The sequence below is a fragment of the Alligator sinensis genome, unplaced genomic scaffold (assembly GCF_000455745.1).
Source record: "Alligator sinensis unplaced genomic scaffold, ASM45574v1 scaffold404_1, whole genome shotgun sequence".
NCBI classification, from domain to species: Eukaryota; Metazoa; Chordata; order Crocodylia; family Alligatoridae; genus Alligator; species Alligator sinensis.
In genome coordinates this window covers 3774448-3795074 of record NW_005841839.1, presented here as the reverse complement: position 1 = coordinate 3795074, position 20627 = coordinate 3774448, and the positions used below count along the sequence as shown (strand labels likewise).

Genomic DNA, 20627 nt, shown 5'->3' with positions numbered 1-20627 from the left:
AATGAGTCTGTTACCTTCCATGCAGCTGTGTTGATTTGGTTAGCGCTCAGTCTGGCCTGGCAGCTGTCAAATGATGGGATCACACACAAAGGCTTGCATTATAAGGCTGGGCAAGAGTTTAGGATAGGAAGGGTAAGGATGCTGTATCCAATGGAAGGGAGTGGGGAAGGAGGAATGAAGGTACATGAGACATGGATCAGGACATCAGGGCCAGAATAAAAGATGCTGTGAGATCACCTGCAGCCAGGACCTGAGTTTTATATCTCATCACCTGGGACAGCTCCTGGAGGAGTGTACCCTTAGCACCATCCCAGGACACTGCTGAGAACAGTGGCCAGTGAATCATTAAAGGCACTTTCTGCAGAGCTGTTTGGGGTCAGCCATGGGAGGCCTCCCTCCTAAGGTCTGACTCTGACCATCCCCAACTAGCTCATGAGACTGGGCCACGTCTTCATGGGAGGGGATGCAGCCCTGTGATGATGAAGGGCACCTTCTGCTGTGCTCAGTAAGCATGAGCTCAAAGTGCTGCAGTGGGGGAATGAGTCTGCCCAGTCCCCTTGGACCCAGGGCTGTGTCACAACCCCTGGGCCTCCCAAGGGAATATCCTAGCACAGGCTTCTGCCCACCCGGTTTGAGCTCATTCTTCACAATCCCTTCTGTGTGGCATTGCTGATGCACAGGGGCTGCTTTGCTCTACCCCAGAGGAGGCTGCACAGCAGCACTGGATGAAGCCACCTTATATGTAGTTAGAATGGGAGAAAGGGTCCTTTTGAATGAAAGGGATGTTAGAGACAAGTCATTATATTGATGGGGGCAACCTTTTGTACTGGCTGCATTTTTCCTCCATGCTCTGCTGCCAGGGACAGGGTAGAGTTTGTGCCAACCAAGCATTGCTCCTTGCCTGAACCAGAGGGATGGAGACAAGAGGGGTGAAAGGGCTTTTGCTTGCACTGACATCTACACCCCCTCCTTGCACTCCCCTATCCACAGGGAAGCAGAGCTCCAAGCTGTCTCCTTTTGTAGCTGTCAGCCACTGTCAGGGGACTGTCACACAAACACATGTTCCTCTCTCCTTGGGGAACTGGGGACAGATGTTCCCATCAGCCACTTGTCCTCTCTGCCTCTTGATAAGTATGACAGAATGAAACCGATCTTGTTCCATCTGGAGGTGGCTCTGCTCGCCTCACCCCACAGTGGTTCCTAGGGAGCTGCCAGAGGCACTTCCCACCATACCTGCTCCATACATGCTGCTGCCTGTGGACAGGCAGGGAGCTGCTGGAAAACAGTCTCAGAGATGAGCTGTGCATCAAGGGGAAGAATGGTCTGTTCTGGCACTTCCAGGCTGCCCAGACTGGGCCTTCTTGGCTTGATCCAAAACCCGTGAAAGTCAGTGGAAAGTCTCCCTTTGACTTTGCTTCTTTGCGGCTTTGTACCATTCCCATCACTGCAATAATCAATGCTCAAAGCACCCTGAAGGGCTTAAACCTAGGGTCAGGAGTTGGGGGCAGGCAGTACAAGGAGTTTGATCAGATCCCATCTTTTCCAAGCTGTAGAGCAGCTTTGATAAAAGTCAGGGTCTTGCCAGGTTGGGCTGCCAGGTGAAGGGGTCTGAGTCCAGGAGCTATATCTGGTCTTCTCTCTCATACCAGCTAGGGTTGGGAGAGAGTCTGGTGTTATTTGAATGGTTGCCTCAACCTAACCTCTCCAGATGTGCTCTGGGAAATGGGTCCAGTATTTCCTGTGTGGAGATCGCTGACATAGGGTGTGTGTTAGAAACCGAGGGAAGCATCCTCTTAGCAAGAAAATGCTGCTGGATGCTAGGATGTGTCCTGAGTGGGCCAAAGACTTGGGAAAGCATTTGGGCCCTTTAGTGACATGAGGGACACTGAAGCTGTTTGCTGATGGTGGCCATGCTAAAGAGGGAGAGGGACCCACCGCTTCAGGGCAGCAAGAATCCCACTAGTGGTTCATGGCTGAAGCAGAGTCCTGAATCTGTCTAATGCCACGTTGCTTTGGTTTCCTTTCCAGGTATCTGGCCATCCGCTACCCATTGCGCTCTCGGGAGCTGCGAACACCCTACAATGCAGTGGCAGCCATGGCTGTGATCTGGGGTCTCTCAGTGGTCTTTGCTGGGCCATACCTGAGTTATTATGACCTGATTGAGTGGGAGTCCAGCTACATCTGTATGCCTGGCTGGGAGGAGTGGAAGCGCAAGATCATGGACACCAGCACTTTTGCCTTTGGTTATGTGATCCCGGTGCTAATAGTCAGCCTTTCATACACCAGGACCATCAAGTACCTGTGGACAGCCGTGGACCCCCTGGAAGACATGTCTGAATCCAAAAAGGCCAAGCGGAAGGTTACCAAGATGATAATCATTGTGACCATCCTCTTCTGCCTGTGCTGGCTGCCCTACCATGTGGTCATCCTCCGCTACCTCTATGGGGACTTCCCCTTCAACCAGGCCACCTATGCCTTCCGGCTGCTCTCCCACTGCATGGCCTATGCCAACTCCTGCCTCAACCCCATTGTCTATGCCCTTGTGTCCAAGCACTTCCGCAAGGGCTTCAAGAAGGTCTTCAGCTGCCTCTTGAGGAAGAAGGCCCGGAACAAGGTCCATGTTGTGCATGCTGCCCACATGGTGCCTGGCTTTGATGCTGGCTCCACCGAGGTGTCCCAGATGAATGAGGAGAACAATGGGCAGCAGAATGGGTGTGAGCTGGATCCAGCATCCCTTGTGGTCCCATCAGGCTCCTCCCGGCCTCTCCATATTTCCTAGTAGCCAGGCTCTTTCCTCAACTAACCACACTGTGCTGCCGAAAACAGGGAGACACAACCCCTTCTCTCTGGGTGTTGGAAAGCACAGAGAGGTCATCGAGGTGCAGAGAGCCCCACAACGGAAACCCAGGAATCCTGCTCCTCCCCCTGGACTTGCCACTTCTCCTGTTGCATCACAGATGTGATATTCTCCCAAGCACAGAAACAAAGCCCCTGAGACAGCATAAACCTGCACATGCCCATCCTAGAGGACAGACCTGGGCTCATGCTTGCTCCACAGGCCAGGAGAACTAAAGCTTGCTGGGTTCCAGCTGAGCACTAGCTCCTTTGACTGCACCCTGGTTGGCTCCACACACTCTGTACACCTTCCTTCCAATCTCACTGTTCCCTGCCTTGCTGTGGCCTTAGCTAGGCAGATTTGCTGCCTTGCTGACATGGTACATCATGGTACAGATGCCCAGGAGGCAGATTTCCAACCTGCAGCATAGAGAAGGGAGCACTGAAAGGCACCCTGCTCTATTGCACCCTAAAGAAAAGCACAGCTCTGTGTCTTGTCCTTCAGCCATGTGCACCCATTTGGTACCACTGCATTGGCCCCAGACTCCCCACTCCCCCTGCAATGTCAGGCAAGTACTTATGCTTTATACTTATGGCTTTGGCTAGGTGCTCATCTCACCCCACAATCCCTGCCACCTTTTCCCCACTCACCCCAAGAGCCACACTGCTCACTCATTGTTCACCCTGCAGGACCTGTTGTTGCATTTTCACTGTTTGAGCTGGTGACCCCCAGGCAGCTCTGGGCAAGGAGTCATCATTCCCTAGCATGGCTTTTCTTTGTCAGCTGCCAATATCCCCTACACCCACTGGGCAGGGCAGGGCAGGGCAGGGCAGCACTTGTATTCAACATACTAGGTGGGACCATAAAGTGCAGGCAGCACACCCCATGGGACAGGGGACTAGGCTGTTGGGATTTCAGGGCACAGAACAGACATCAGCAAGGGCATGCATCAGGCAAGCCAGCTTCTGTGACATGCCTGCCACTAAAACCTGTCCACTATCTTCAAAGCTGCCTCTGCATACACTTCTGGTATGCCACTGCCCCTGTGTAAGGAGCTCTTCCTTGTACATGTGGAGAGCTGTGGTCTGTCTGGGAATGAGGGAACTGTGTATACTGTAGAGATGTCTTTCCAACCTAGTGCAAATAAATATGGTTTCCTGTCCTCAGCAGCGATGGGGTCTTGGCTGATATTCTTTACACAAGGAGCAGGGATGGGCCCCTGCTGCAAGGTGCAAAGCTAGCTCTGAATTCCAGAAATTCAAAAGAAAATGGAAACTGCCCATGTAAGCCCAGTGGTGGCCCCCTTGTGTCCTACCCCACTCCCTGCAACCAGCCTAAGGAAGTACTTGATTCTGGTCAAGCAACCCATGCGAGGGAGAGCCTGGGTGGCACTGGCAGTGTTTTGGGACCCTTCCTTACTCTGAACTATTATCAAAGTGTGAGCATCACCCCACTCCTGCGCTCCAAAGGGCCTGGCAAAGCCCTTTCATTAGACTGGGGACTTCACCTCCAGGGGTTGCTGTAGCCTTCAAACTCTGGGGAGTGTTGAGTGCACTTGTGGGGCCACAGCCTCCACTGGTATTCATCAACAGAGCTCCACTGCCGTCAGAGCAGTGCCCATTTATACCAGCCAAGGGTCTAGTTCACTGACTGCTCACCACTGGCTCTCTCAGCCACAACTCACTTACTTGCCTCCCTGACGCAACAACTACTTGCTGACTGAAGCAGTCTCAAGCTCCCCTGAAATGGCCCACCCATAGACAACTGGCTGTATTGCTCAGGGAAGAGCAGGAGGATGGGCTGCACAGCTTCATAACAGCATGGACAGCACAGTGAGAGCAGAACTCAAGCCAGCTGAAGTGGCTTGCCCAAGGTCCCCTGACAGGCCAGTGCAGCCGGAAGACAGCCTCCTTCTCCTGACCTTGGACACGACTGCCTCCCCTGTTCCTTCATAGTGGTGCTGTGCTAACAGGTGCTGCCCTTGGTCACCAGGCAACAGCTTGTCAGCATCCGCTGCTGAATTGTTCCAGCCAGGATCTCTCCTGTGCTGTGGACACGAGACATCAACTTTGCTTGGCCTCTGAACATGAAGGAAACAGGGTGAACACAGATAAAAACTCCAAAGAGGCATGAGTGGTGAGAAGAGAGGGGAGCTGTACGCAGAGGGCTCCTGACAGGCAAGCAACTGGTGCAAGGAGAGAGTGGGAATTATTCCAGATGGCCGAGATTATCATGAAGGTCGAGCAATGCCCATTTCCACCAGCCTGCTTCCCAGCAGGACCCCAAACACCACCGCACACACACCATGAGGAATGAGCAGTTGCAGGTTTGGTTTGGCAGCTGTGAGACCGAGAGTCTGTGGTACTCACAGGTTGTCCATCATCTGCCCAGTGGCATTGGCAGGGCATGGACAGGGGCCTTTCAGTCACATTCCCCATCTAACTACACCTGACCCCAACCCTGTTGGAAGCCCAGCCTCACCCCAGTGCTGATCCCAGGTAAACTGTTTGCACCTGGCAACTGGGGGGTGAAGCAGGACATCTGGGTGACACGGAGTTGAGTCCTGGGCCCAAAGGCAAAATGGAAGGCTGCAGAAGCCAGTCGGGTGCTACTGGCATTTCTGCTAGGCCTGTGCGAAGTGGCTAGTGTTTGCTTCGGATTTGGATTCAGCCGATTCGGGGGACAGTGATTGGATTCGGTGATTTGAATCACTGTCCTGATTTGATTCGGCTGGATCCAACTCGGAGATTCAGCTGCTGCCGAATCTCTGAATCAGCCAGGCCAGACCTATCCCCAACCCACTCTCCCAGCCTGGCAATGGCTGCCCCGCCTGCCCCAGCTCCCGGCTCTTTGGAAAAAAAAAAAAAGCCCCTACTCTCCAGGTGCTGCCGGGCTGGGGGGTGATCCCCGCTGCCCCTCTGCACAAGCCCCCCAAACACCCCCCAGCCCCCCTCGTGGGTGCCCCGCCCAGGCCAGCTCCGGTCCTTCAAGAAAAAAAACAAACAAACCAAGATAACCCCTGAAATCACTGTTTCTGCTGATGGGGGCGATCCCCACTGCCCCCCATTGCCTGTGCCACATGGGGGGCTCTGCATGAGCCCCCCAAAGCCCCAAGGCCACTGCAGGAGCGGTGAATCCCGGGGCTTTTCTCCATTTTTTTTTTCCTTAAAGGGCCAGAGCTGGCCTGGGTGAGGCACCCATAGGGGGGCTGGGGGAGTGTCAAGGGGCTTGTGCAGAGTCCCCCATGTAGTGTGGGGCAGTGTGGGGGCAGCAGGGATCACCCCCCGCCCAACGGCACCCAGTGAGTACTGGGGCTTTTCTTTAAAGGGCCGGGAGCTGGGGCTGTGGGTGGTCAGGAAGCTGGCAGGTTTCCCCCATGGTCCCCTCCCCATTCCCCCAGCCCCTCTCCGCCACCCCTAGTACTTATATTTGGAGTGGCTGCAGCTCCCTGATTCAGAGAGCTTTGAATTGATTTGGACCTTTTAATTGGTCCCCTGATTCGATTCGGATTCAGGGATTTGGCCACCGAATGGGGCCGAATCTCCTCCGAATTGAATCACCACCCGAAGCTTTGCACAGCTAATTTCTACTAGAAGACAGCACCATACCACTGACCTCCAGCACACCCAGCCCTCTCCTGGGCCTGCACCCCTGGCACCCCAGGACACACAGCACACCCGACAGACACACACTCACCGTACCACTGACAGGGTGGGCACCACTTGTCCTGCATTCTCAACCAATTGAAGTCTGCTTCTTTCATGTACAGGCACATGTGTCTATACTTGCCTAATGGCCCAGATGCAGAACCTAGCTCCAGACAACCTGAATGTTCCCATGCACCACTAGCTCTGTCCTCTGCAAGTACAACTGTAGTAAAGAAATGAGAAAGATATGACCAAACACCAACGTGAGAGCAAGTCGTGCTCATAGCATGGGGAGGAGGAGTGATGGGCGCGGTTAGCAGCGTTCCCGCTCGTGCTGATTTGCAGGGGGCGGGCAGACGCTGCCTGGTTAAAAGGGGAGCGCGCCAAAACAATGGGGGAGACCCACGTAATATCAGAGAGGACTGATCACCCTCGCCGGAGGTCCTGCGTCCGCGAAAACCTGGACGGCCCCATCACGATTTGGTATACCATCTGAGTTTACTCAAGAGCTCCCGAGGAATCGGGAAACTAGATTCCTGATACAGCTGTACGAGATTGTTGCCTGAAATAGTGAGTAAAGTGATTTTCTTATCTCACTGCCTCCCCGGTGTGTTTCTGTCAATGGAGGGAGAGACAGAAGAAGGAGGAAAGGCCCGAACCCTTTTGTCCCCGACCTACTCCAATAGATTGGGCTCAGCCACCCATAGTTAGGTTGCACAACAACATGTATTACAAAGTCACCCAGGGAAAGCGGGGGGCACCCACCAACAAAGACACTCCTCAGAAACCTGCCCCTCACCAAAATCCAGTTCTCCAGAGACTTGGCTGCCAGCACTTCCAACTTGACAGTGCTTCTCCCCCCTGCCCCTGGAGTCTGCTCACAGAGTTTCACCATGAAGAGCACAGAGCCAGACATTCAGGAACAGGCTGTTAAAGGCCACTGCTCCTCCTTGCAGCTAGATTCTCTGTGGGCATCTCAGTGGGGCCTCGCAGTGTCAGCCCCAACCAGCGTTCCCCCTCCCTTGCCACACTCCACCCACTCCCTGTCTGATCAGCTTTATCTGTTGCATGGACCTTCTCTGCCTCTCTCCTTTAAGAATGCTCCTCTCCGCTGTTTTTACACAATGCTCTTTGATATTTAACTCCCATTTATTTTACTAGATGCAAGACCCCCATCCTTCTGTGACCCCTCATTTGCTTTCTCTGCAGCTAGAATTTATAAAAACTTCCGTTTGACACTTGGAGTGTCAAAAAAGGGGGCGCTTGTGATTGACAGGGGCTAAATCCTGTGTGTGAATCGCCACAGCAATTGGCCTGTGTCCCACATTGGCCCTATTTGAAGGCTCAAGTGGTGAGCTAGGCCTCTACGAGGTGCTTCTAATAGCTCCCCAGCATCTCTGCCTCTAGGAGGTGCTTTTGAACCTGTGCAGTCATCCTGCAGACATCACACCTCCATCTTCATTTCCACAGAGCCTCTGACTCATAAATCCCTTGGACCCAGCTCCCCCTCCTTGGGAGCTGGCTGCTATTAGCATTCATCAGCTGTTAACTGGCATTTTGGCTGAGGCAAAACATAACATTTATGTGTCTAAAACTTTTCCTTGTCATCTCCCCTTTGGACAGACACAGTATAATCCCCAAGTTCAGAAGCAGGACACACTCATCTCTGGAGGCAGCTACCCATCATTGGATGTTTTATTGTACTGAAATACAAGGCAGAAGGACCTGATTTCAGAGTAGATGTAGTCATGAAGCCAGACATTGTTCTCGCTGCTCTCATGTTCTACAGTGTCTGCCCATCTCTGGTGGAGAGAGGGTCACTTTCTCCTCCCTGGTTCACTCACCAAGGTGGGCTAATCCCAGTGGGACTTGACCAGATGCAGGGGAGGGGGATTTGCCCTGTACAGCATGTAGGTGACCACAAAGACAGCTTGGCTGCTACTTTTCAAAGTCAGAATGCACCCACAGATCAGCAAGTTTGACTACCTGGCTGACAGATATTCCTCCAGCCAGCCCCCATTTGTGGCTCTGGTCTGAGCCATTCCTCCTTCCTCTCCCCCTGCCACCAACACCTTCCCCCACCCCGCCTTAGCCTTTACTGGCAGGATGGGCATGCTCCATTCGTTTTAGGAGCTTGATTTAAGAATCTAATCAAGACCAGTAGCTCCAGGAACATGCTGAGTTGAGCCTGAGAATGACCCCTGCCCCCTCTCCCCTGCCCTCCCCCAGTCCCATGCTGCAACGGGGGCTTGGTTAGCCCACACACAGTCACTTCCACGCCACAGCATGTGCTCCCTCTCTAGTCAATGACATTTCAGGATATAGCACATCTCAGGGTTTGGGGACAAAGGCCACTTGCTACTGGGGGAAGCAGCTGCCCAGGCTGCCTTCATCTTTACACTCCTTGGCTGCCAGTCCCAGCCTGGCAGCATGTCCCCTGGTGCACTTGCTGGCCTGACCAGAGCAGCTAGGTCGAGTGTGGAGCAAACTATTAGCCACTGGGAGCACAGGAGCTTCTGGGGAAATGTGAAAAGGCAGCACAGCACAGACTGGACAGGCTCCATGTGGTAGCCCAGAGCACCTGCTGCAGTTTGGTGGGACAGCTTCCCAGCTCCTGGATTTCTTCCACAGAGCTGGAGGTCAATGGCAAGGACAGTGGGGCTCCCACTCCCCCGCTAATGGTGAGAAAGCTTAATGCTGCTTGCTCTGCTCTCAGGACAAGCTGCTGCGTTTCAGTCAGGAGCCCCAGGGCTCTCAGACTGCTCCAGGGAAGTCACTGCTCTGGGGGCTCTGTTGTATCCAGCCTCGGACTAGGGCCCAGCAGTGGCAATGGCCAGACCTAGCAGAGGACGTCTCTGCTGTGGGCTCAGGCCTCTTTAGTCAATCCTCACTGCAGTGAGGGCATGCAGTGGCCTATTCAGGCCACAAAGATTCAGACCTCAGGCATCTCATTTCCCATTTCCTCTGGGCTGGAGATCAGCTTTGCTATGAGCCAGGGCAGACACTGGGGTTGGGAAGACCCCGCACTCATTCTCTGTGCAAAGTAGGGCTGTGCGAAGCTTCGGTCCCCAATTCGATTCAGCGGAGATTCAGCCTAATTCGGTGGCCAAATCTCCAAATCCAAGTTGAATCAGGAGACCCTTTAATCTCTCTGAATTGGAGAGATTCGGAAATAGACACAACTCTAAATGTTTTTTCTACGTACCTTGAGGTACATGAACATGAATGCTGCTATGCTGGGGCGCATGGAGCGTCCCACAGGAGCGCGGGGGGCTTTCCAGCACGCTCGGCAGCAGACCCGGAAATGGAGCAGAAGCACTTCTGTCCGCTTCCAGGTCTGCTGGGGAGCAAGCTGGGGAGCCCCCGACACCCCCCGGCTCGGTGACTGGTGCCTCCAGGGTCTGGGGGGGCACCCAGGGTCCCCCCACGGCCAATTGCCAAGCTGGGGGGGCCCAGGGGCCCCCAGCACACTCCCAGAAGTACTGGAAGTACTTCCGGGCCACTTCCGGTTCGCCGCCAAGCACGTGGGGGGGCCCCCCGCACTCCTGCGGGACGCTTCATTTGCCTCAGCATCACAACGATCATGAGCCGCACCTGCTACCTCGAGGTATGTAGAAAAAACATTTAAAGCTGTGTCTATGGCCAAATCACTGATTCACAGAATTGGCATCGAATCTTCAGATTCAGATTTGGCCGAATCGAATCGGAGACAGTGATCCAAATCAACGAATTGAATCACTGTCCCTGATTCAGGCCAAATCCAAATTGAATACAGCCCATTTTGCACACCCCTCATACAAAGGGGCTCTCAAATCCTGCCCATTCATGGACATTTAGCATAACTCATGTTCCAGAAAGTCCTTTTCTTTTTTTTTTCTTTTTTTCTTTTTTTTGCGGGCGGGGGAGAAGAGGCCTGCTTTGATCTCACTCTCTCTTTGTTAGGGAAGCTGAGGGAAAGGCACGAGGGGGAGCAGGCTAAAGGCCTGAGGGGACACTCTGAGGACTGTAAGAGTCTGCATCACCTGCTACAGCTGCATTCAGGTCCACAGACCCTGGTCATCGGGGATGCATTACGCAGCATGTGACAGAGGGTAGAAAGCACCTGTCAGAGGGACCCAAAAAGGGTTTTACTGCCTACTATACAGAGACCAGTGTTATGCCTGATAGTGCCACTGAGACTTCCCTTTAGGGCACATGCCACGGCCAGAGGCAAAGTGAAGATGTGTCCAAGAGTGCACAGAAAGAAAGGCCCATGAGGTAATTTGAAGTACCACAACATCCCTGGATGAGCAGCTCATCCAGCCTCCACCCACCCTGTGCAGAGAGGAATCCCAGTCATCCCAAAACTGACTAGGCAAAGTATCAGGTACAGTGGGACAGACACGAGTGCTGAGATCAGGGCTGACAGACAGAGCAGACACAAACTGAACACCCAGAAAGGTGCAAACCTTGGAGAGCAAGGGAGATGAGAGAAAAGAAGCAAGTCTGAGACCCCCAGGATGGAGTCAGCACCATGTGGGACACAGGTGCCCTTCTCCTCCTAGGACAGGGCTGCCCTGTCGAGGGCCCAGGAGGAGCGCATGGATTTATTCTCTCACTCAGGGAGTTGCTAGCAATTTGATATCCAAGAATAAATTTTCAGCAAATTTCATACAAGCTGCCTGGAGAGGGGCCCCTGAGGATTCGTGGCTGGCTGCCGTAGTAAATATACAAGCAGTTAATAAGAAGCACCGTAAAACAAGCTGCTTGTGGGTTTGTTTATCACCAGGGGAGGGATCCCTTAGTGGCTCATGTCAGCGAGTGCTGATTAATGACAGACAGCCTGCTACACCCACTGGCTAGTCATGGATGGCAAACCAAGGCTGGTGGAGTGCAAATGGCTGCTACTATCACACGCTAATATTGCCCCTTAGTGCCAAGGCACAAGGACCTCGCTGTAGCCATAAAAGTAGCTGGACAGAGAGATCGTCTGAGAGAATGAAGGAGACAGACCCCCTGGGTGGGGACTGAGGGGACCAACCTGAGCTCCCAACACTGCACAACAAGGCAGGATCTCCACCCCGTGGCATCTTGGGCAGCTAATGTACACGTGGCAGGTGGGGCATGCTGCTGCTGGCAAGCGTGAACAAAGCATTCTGAGCGGGTGGCACTTGCATCCTGTAACACCAATGCAACAAGAGGAAGAATCAGGCTCCCAACCACCTCCTCTCGCATGCACACGAACCCTCCCTACAGAGGAGGGGTCTAGCAGGTTAGCTGATCTAAGCAGTCGCAGCTTTCCTTGCCTCGTCCAAGGCAACAGCCCACATTGCTCCCCCTGGAGACTGACACCTCCTGGGATGCTGACAGCTCCCAGTCACAAAAATGAGATCACAGCTCTATTTTTGGCTCTGGGATCAATATATGCATCTTCATGAAGAGTTCAGGAAACAGCTGTCCCGTAGCACCTCGGTGTTCCAGCTCTTCCATTTGAGGGTGCTAATGAGGATGTCGGGTCTTCCTGCTCACTCCTTCACAGCACTGGTGGCCATTTGCTCAACACCCAGCTGGCCTGTCCTATCAAAAGCAGCCCTCACTCAGTGGCCTCTGTCATTTAGCCAAGCAGATTTGATTTTCTCTTTTCAGAACAAATCAATGCCCTTGGTTCTGAAACAAAATTGCTCCTCGTGGGCTCTGGCTACTGCTCACTGCATGGGCCAGGAGTGAGCATTCAAGTAGATGACGTCAGCCAAGAAGACCTCATTAAGCAGGGACCTGTGGATCCATGGATGTGGGGCCCAGCATGCCCAGGCACCTTCCACCCAAACCAGTAGCCACAGCAAAGCCCAGGTGGACGTTACAGAGTCTCTTGGCTTTTGGGAATAAAAATCTTTACTTTTAGAGACAGATTTTGTTTTGTATCAAGTTGATTTGGGGTTTTTTGATGCTCGGATGGGAGCCTTGTGGGTGGAAATTGGATGGCAGGAATATGTTCCCAAAGAGGAAGGTTTGGCAGTATTTCCAAAAAGTGTTCAGTCCCTGGATTAGCATAGTATTTTCTGGGAGTGTGTCCCAGAGCCAGGGGCCAAGGAGGCTTTGTACTCAGCTCTTGCTGACTTTGTCCTGGTTTGTGACCTGTGGCAGCCCTTAGAAGCCAGCTGTTGTGATGGTTCACAGCCTGCAATTTAATAATTGGTGTTGGTGGGGCTTGATCCATTAAGATATTTGAAGATTAGGACTGAGGCCTTAACCTGGCATCAGCAGATGGGTGGGAGCCAGCAGGGGGACCTGAACACAGGCCTGATGTGAAGGTAGGCAGCTATGTGCCAGACCAGCTGATGCCCCTGAAGCCTCTTCACAGCTTCTGCTACTGTGAGTTACAGCAAGGAGCTTGGCAAAGAGGAACAGAAGAATCACTCGAGACAGTTCCTCATCCAGGAAAAGTGGCCATGTTTTCTCATGAGCTGGAGACAAGCGAAGGCATTTTTAAACACTGACAATGCCTGGGCAGCCACACCTCAGTCTCTGATTTGTTTTGGGGTAAGACTGGAGCAGTCAGGGTAGAGACTGATTAGAGGATAGACTATAAGCTCTTCGGGGTGGGGACACCTTTTTGTTCTGAATATACGTTCAGCATGAGCACAGTGGTATCTTAGCCCAAGATTGGGGCTTCTAGGCATTGCTGCAAGACAGGTATATTATGAACAGTCCAGAATACAAACCCTCCAAAGAGGAACTGAATTAAGTGACAGACCAAATGTGCCAATTGGTTTATTGGCCTCTATGCTATGTTGCCTAGCCTGTGGGGTGTTTGCTGGATGGTTACTGCAAGCCCAGTTCGACAAGTACCCAGAGAAGTACTTAATCTCAGCTGCTGGCTTCTCCATTTCTAGCCTGTTACATTTCTATGCTGTAGGAAGTCCAAGCAGCTCTATCTTCCTTTGCTGCTGGTGTCAAGTGATGATAGAATTTCCTCCCTCCTTCTGCATCACGATATAGGAGGACTGGCTAACCTGGTTACAGAGTCACTGCTAGAAGGCACCATTCAGACAGCAGAAGAACCTTGTTGGAACCCAAGTCTGTAGCTGCCTGTGAAAGGGAAGAATTCTTGTGAGTGATATCTTATACTGGACCAACTGCATGGCTGGGAGAGATGTAGGTTAGAATACTGTGATAGGTGAAAAGATTACCTGTTTCTCTCCCAGCCATGCAATTGGTCCAATAAAAGATATCACCCACAATAATTTCTGCCTCTTGCATATTTCCTGGACAACGACAGCAACAGCATCATACAGCCCTAAAAAAAATTGACCCAGTTAGGGTCCCTATCCTTATCCTCATCCTCCCCCCCGCCACTTTAAGAAAATATAAATATTGTAGTTAATTAATCAAAAGGCATTTTAAGTATTTTCACAGAATGAAAACTTTGTTCTCAACTAGAATTCACAGGATTGGTAAACTGAAGATGTTGGTAATAATTTCAAAAGTCATTTTGGTGAAGAAGAAAAAACCCAGAGGTTCCAAGAAAAATAACTGTGTTCATAGTTTCTAGTTTTTTTAAAGAAAGGGATTATTTTTCCACCAAATCAAATGCTGTGGGAAAAATATGCATCACTCTTCGTTCCAGCTAGGCCATTTGCTACAATTCTACTCATGATCGGAGTGCTATAGGGACTGCTAACATGGTTAACCACCATATGTTATCCATATTGCAAGTGGTATCAGCCATATCACCCCTTCAGTAGGAATGTCATTTGGACAGGCTCTTTAGTCAAGAAAGTGGTGTGCTGAGGAAGGTCCCAAGTCTGGGATTTCAGACATCACCTCTCTAGAACAAACTTCATCCCATACTACTTCTGCAATTTCATGCCTACAAATATTCATTAGGAGACATCTGAGAGCTGTGCTAATATCTCTCTCTCCCCCAGAGTGGTGTTTCATTTAAACCTTCAGGGACACATGTTACACATACCCAGATATATAAAATTCATGCATGTAATTACACTTAGTAGTCTGAATTAGATCTGAGATATTGTGAACAGCACCACAGCTGCACTCAAGGACACTTGGCATAAACAAAGGAAACTGCATCAGTGACTTTTGGACAGTAGAATGGGGGGAGGCAGCAGAAGGAACATGTCCAACCCATTGAGGACTGAATTTGACTACAATACTTTCCTGTAACCAGGCAAAAACAATACCTAGAGACGCATGCACTTTTGCAACAATCTGCAGGCTCAATTAAGAAATGAGAGGAGTCTGAGCTCCAGATTGTACCCAGCAGTAAATTGTTTGAGCTGACTTCTAAGCCTTAATTCTTCCTGCAGAACTATGGTGTAAGCTAAAGCACAGCTAAATGACCCCCACCTCTCACACTAGTGACCACTTGCCACAACTTTTTTTTGATGGCACAGACTGTTCTATCAGGCAATGAATCAGGCCCTCCCGAATCAGATAAAGTCATCCAAGTTCAGGGATTCTCCCCATCCCTTTATTGAAGGTGAACCAAAACCAAGACTGAATTCCCTCCACGCTTGTTGTACAGACAAAGTAGAAAACAGACTAACAAAATGGTATATTGTGCAGCTGGAACACTGTACACATCTCATGAAAAGCGCAGAGCAAAATCCTCTGCATGCATAGTGCTGCAGGTCATTACCCAGAAAAGCAACTACGGAGAACAACGTGGGACATGACCAAGAGCCAGACTGAGAACAAGCCAATTTCCTGCACACCCCCATCCTTTTTGCTGATACAACCTGACCTGATGCCTCTTGCACATCTGTCATTCCAGCCTTCTGAGTTAGCAAGAACTACTTAAGCACTTCCCAGCACTCCACCTAAACATCCATTACATCCACGTGGAATATCCATGTGTGTTGGCCACTGCTAATCACTGAGGGCATTGCCTGGGTATCATCCATGTCAATAAAGACTGATGCTGTGCCACAAGAAGATTCATCTAGCAAGCAGATGATGTTGAGACATGCTTGTTCTTGCTGCTCCGATTTCTCCCTCTCTCACACCTTCCTTTATTCAGCTGTAGAGAAAAAAAAGTCTGTCTTTTGAAGGTCTTTATCTTGTGCAGATCACTGCCTGCAAATTATTTTCTGTAGTAAATTCTCTCCTATAAAGCCCAAGGCTGGTCTCCCCTCACTCCCTTTCCCAGATAATTTTGCTTATCAACTGAGTCATCTAGTAAAGTGAATTTACTGAAGTACATTCTCTGGCTGAAAAAAGATGTAGCTTCAAACTGCTCAGAAGAAACAGGGAGGCAGAGCCCATCAATGCTTCAGCAGTGCTTTGTTGAGCTGCCAAAGCACAGAGCCCAGCTGATAACTATTTCATGGCCTGCACATCACCTGGAGTGGGTCTGTAATGTCTGGGAAGATTAGACACTGATGCACCAAGTAACACACCCAAAACTTACCCCAGTAGAGAAGCTATTTCAGTGAATAACAAAGGGTATCCCCTTCAACCATGTACAGGCACCAGTTCCAGAGACAATGAGCTCTGGAGAATGTGCAGGGATGGGATGGGATGGGATGGGGAGGACCAGGTGGATACCAGGATATACTTCTATGCTGGGTCTCGGCCAGGGTTTTGCTGCCAATGAAGTATTATTTCTGTCTCTCCCCTCACAGGTCATTTCTTTGTAGTGCTCAGTCCTCTGAGTATGATCACCTCTCCCCTACTCTGTAGAAAGTGTGGTCTGCAGTGATTGCTCACCACATTATCCAGTTAGCCCTTCTCCCCCAGGAGATGGAGGATCAACCACGGTTGCCTCCTCCAGGAGGACTTGAGGACCTCCCATGCCATCCAGCCCAGGGGTTGGACCAAGGTGGTCAAGGGCCCCAAGGCCCGCTGCACCAAGGCCCCCCCACCGCTGGAGCTTTGCATCAGGTACGAACCTCCTGCAGCGCCAGCAGAGCCTGCTAAGTTGCCAGCTCCTGCAGCCAACACAGGCTGACCAGGAGTTTGCCAGGGAATTGGCTGAGGCCGTGCGCTCCCAGTGAATGGCTGTCATGGGAGACTTTAATTACATAGACATCTCGTGGGAGGAGCGCTCAGCCAAATCCGAGCGGTCGCAAAGCTTTCTCTGGATGACCTCTATCTGACGCTGGAAGTCTACAGGCCGACGAGAGGCAAAGTGCTGCTCAACCTGGTACTGGCAACTGGGGACGACCTAATCAACGACCTAATGATTGAAGGGAAGTGTGGTGACAGTGACCATGAGCTGATCACCTTCACCATCCGCTGTAAAGCTGGCAAGTCAGTAATACAGAGGTCCTCAACTTCAGAAAAGATGACTTGGACAAGCTCAGGAGCCTTGTCAGTGAGGCCCTAAAGGGCCACAACCCAAGGAGAGGGGAGTTCAGGACGAGTGGTTGCTCCTCAAGGGAGTGATCCTGGATGCGCAAGCAAAGTCTATCCTGTCTTGGAGGAAAGGTAGCAAAAGTGCACAACAGCCCCCTTGGCTCTCCAGAAAACTAGTGGACCTCCTGAGTCTTAAAAGGAAGACCTACAAAGGATGGAGGACTGGAACCACCACCAAGGAGGTGTACCCTGCACTGGTCCCGACCTGCAGAGAGCAAACCAGGAAAGCCAAGGCTGTGATGGAACTCCAGTTAGCTACAAATATCAAGGACAATAAAAAGTCCTTTTTCAGATATGTGGGGAGCTGGAGGAAAAGCAAAGGCAACATTGGAGCCTGCTAAACCAGATGGGACAACTGACAACCGATGCTCAGGAAAAAGCAAATTTGCTAAATGAGTACTTTCAGTTTTTCACCAGTCCTATGGGACGCCCCCGCCCACTGTGGGTCAGGGAGGCCCGGGTGAGGGAGATTCCTTACTATCCATCAAAGCTGACCTCATGAAGGAACACCTTGACAGGCTGAATACCTTCAAGTCATCCGACCCTGATGGTTTATACCCAAGGGTACTGAAGGAGCTGGCAAGCATCATAGCTCAACCCTTGGCACGGATCTTTTAGAACTCCTGGTGCTCTGGTGAAGTGAGGTACTGAAGGAGCTGGCAAGCATCATAGCTCAACCCTTGGCACGGATCTTTTAGAACTCCCGGTGCTCTGGTGAAGTGCGCGAAGATTGGACGAAGGCCAATGTGATGCCTATCTTCAAGAAAGGGAGGAAAGTGGATCTGGCAAACTACAGGCCCATCAGCCTGACCTCTATCTCGGGGAAGGTCTTGGAAAAGATTGTCAAAGAGGCCATCCTTAACAGGCTAGTTGATGGCAATATCCTGAGGGATACCCAGCACAAGTTTGTTGCGGGTAGGTCTTGCTTGATCTATCTCATCTCCTTTTATGACCAGGTGACCTATCACCTGGACAAGGGGGAAGAGATTGATGGTGTATATCTTGACTTTAAAAAAGCCTTTGATCTGGTATCCCATGATCATCTCTTGGCAAAACTCGCTAACTGCAGCCTCGACCACACCACCATCTGCTGGCTGGGGAACTGGCTCCGTGGCAGGACCCAGAGGGTGGTGGTTGATGGAAGTCAATCGTCATGGTGCCCTGTGACCAGTGGGGTCCCTCAAGGCTCTGTCCTAGGGCCTATACTTTTTAACATCTTCATCAATGATGTAGACATTGGTGTCACTAGTGGGCTGGCCAAGTTCGCCAATGACACCAAACTCTGGGGTAAAGCATCCATACCTGAGGACAGGAGGGTAATCCAGGTAGACCTTGAGAGGCTCATGAAATGGGCGGATGAGAACCTGATGGTGTTTAACACCAAAAAATGCAAGGTTCTCCACCTTGGGAGGAAAACCCTGCCGCATGCTTATAGGCTCAGCAGTGCTACACTGGCTAGCACTACAGATGAAAGGGACTTGGGGGTCATAATTGATCACAATATGAACATGAGCCTTAGATGTGATGGTGCAGCTAGTAAAGCGAGCAAAACGCTGGTTTGCATCCATAGATGCTTCTCAAGCAAATCCTGGGATGTCATTCTCCCATTGTACTCACCCTTGGTGAGGCCACAGCTGGAGTACTGCGTCCAGTTTTGGGCTCCACAATTCAAAAAGGATGTGGAGAAGCTTGAGAGAGTGCAGAGGAGAGCCATGCGCATGATCAGAGGTCAGGAAAACAGATCTTATGATGAGAGGCTGAGAGCCATAGGGAATCTTCAGCCTGGAAAAGCACAGGCTCAGGGGTGATCTGGTGGCCACCTATAAGTTTATTAGGGGTGTTCACCAGGATCTGGGGGAACATGTGTTCACCAGAGCGCCCCAAGGGATGATAAGGTCAAATGGTCACAAACTCCTCTGCGACCGTTTCAGGCTGGACATAAGGAAGAACTTCTTTACTGTCCGAGCCCCCGAGGTTTGGAATAAACTGCCGCCGGAGGTGGTTCAAGCACCCACTTTGAACGCTTTCAAGACACATTTGGATGTTTATCTTGCTGGGATCCTATGACCCCTGCTGACTTCCTGCCCCTGGAGCAGGGGAATGGACTCAATGATCCTTCGGGGTCTCTTCCAGCCCGAATGTCTATGAAATCTTATCAAATGGCTGAAAATAAAGGGAGCAGCTGAACTGGAACTAGACACAACTAGTGACAAAAGTAGCCATAGAAAAGCCTCCATCAGCACAATGTCCTAGCCCCTGCTTTGGGCAGAGCATAGAGGAGAATGCAGGGTGTCCTTGGCTGCAGTATAAGTCTGCCGTAGATTCCCATCCAGAGACCTGAGCTCAATTTCTTTAGCTTTAGGAACACTGGCTGGTGCTTTTATCTTCCAGGTTCGAAGTCTAATGGCTGGCTCTGGTGAAGTCACAGGCAGGGCCTCTCTAGCCTACTGTTCTATCTAGAGAGCTGGGAAGCAGATGGTGGAGATCCCAAAATTTCTCCCATGCTGTGACCCAAGGTTACAACAGAGAGAAGCAGAGCCAGGAGGGTATGGCAAACTTGACATCACCTTTGGCTTATCACAACAGTTAGCTGCTCATCTCCTGTCTGCATTACACACCAGCAGGGCTCTGGTTTACAATGCAGAACTGCTGGCACTTCAGCACCTGCCCTTTTTGTGTTTTATTTTGCCTTAACAAATTAAATGGTGGTGTCCTGAGCCATGATTTTAATGGAATCAGGACCCATAATTACCAAGCTGCTTAAGGGGACGCTTATTTGTTGGCTCAGCATTTATGAGCAAGTCAGCTACTGACCTGGAAAAAAATGTAGTTTCATTAATTTGCTTTATTCTGAGTTTCCTGCTACCCAGGAGGTTATTTCTGAGCTTGAAGCTGGAAAGCCAGTCACTGTGCCTGAACAAGGCCTGTTCTACACCATGCAGCTGAGCCCACTGACACTGGCTTATGTAGGGCTCTTCCGCACCTGAAACCCTGGCCTTGACCATTTGAGTGAGAGAAGGCACTGGGTGAGCCGATTCTATGAGGTCTGGGCACACAGGCATCAGTGACAGATGTGGAAGTCAAACCTGAAGTTTGGGTGGAAAGTCACTCTAGTTTCAGCCAAGGTATGAAGTCAAACCAGAGCCAGCTCTACTTTAATTATCATGGTCTGGCTTCAACCAGCTCCCCGTTGCTTGGAGCTGAGCGGAAATACAATATCTACACAGGGAGGTTAGAGAATCTTAATGAGGTACAGTTAAACAGGTGGGACTTACCCCTGCAGACTTTGCTTGGGACATCATTTGCACATAACTGATGCATTTAAACACCTCTCTTGAAGACCTAGGGGAGCCACATTTAATTATGTACCTGACACCAGGCTTTATCCGCAAGGATAGAAACCTGCCCTTTGGAGCTATGGGTCCTAGGAGGATTTCTGGGCAGGGAGTGCAGGGACTTGAGCAGTTGTGGGTCTCAGATTGTTTGGATGAGGCCTCCGCAGGAAGGTGGCAGTGTGCAGCATTGCCTATTTGTCACCAGTTAGTGACTGGCTGACAGAGGGAAAAAGCTGACTGCTGCTTTTACTGCCTTAAAGTTGCCATGGCCCATCCCAATTCAGCAGGGCCCTGTAGCCTGTGCTTAAGAACTATGCTTGCATGTATGTGCTCTGCTGGCCCAGACCACTCCTTCCCTGTGTGTTGCTTTCCCCATGGCAGACTGTCCTGCCAGCCAAGCCCCCTGCATTAAAACAAGCCCAAGCTGCTTTTTAGTCCATGTCCCCCCACACC

General features: G+C 51.1%; 1 protein-coding gene across 1 annotated transcript in view; it reads left to right on the top strand.

Moving 5' to 3' along the window:
- Nucleotides 1-3166, top strand: part of LOC102388481 (galanin receptor type 2-like) — a 4324-nt gene extending 1158 nt beyond the window's left edge. The window contains exon 2 of the mRNA XM_025204462.1: nt 2029-3166. Coding sequence (XP_025060247.1) covers nt 2029-2779 — 751 coding nt within the window. The 3' untranslated portion in view covers nt 2780-3166. The remainder of the gene's footprint in view (nt 1-2028) is intronic.
- Nucleotides 3167-20627: the final 17461 nt, after the last annotated feature.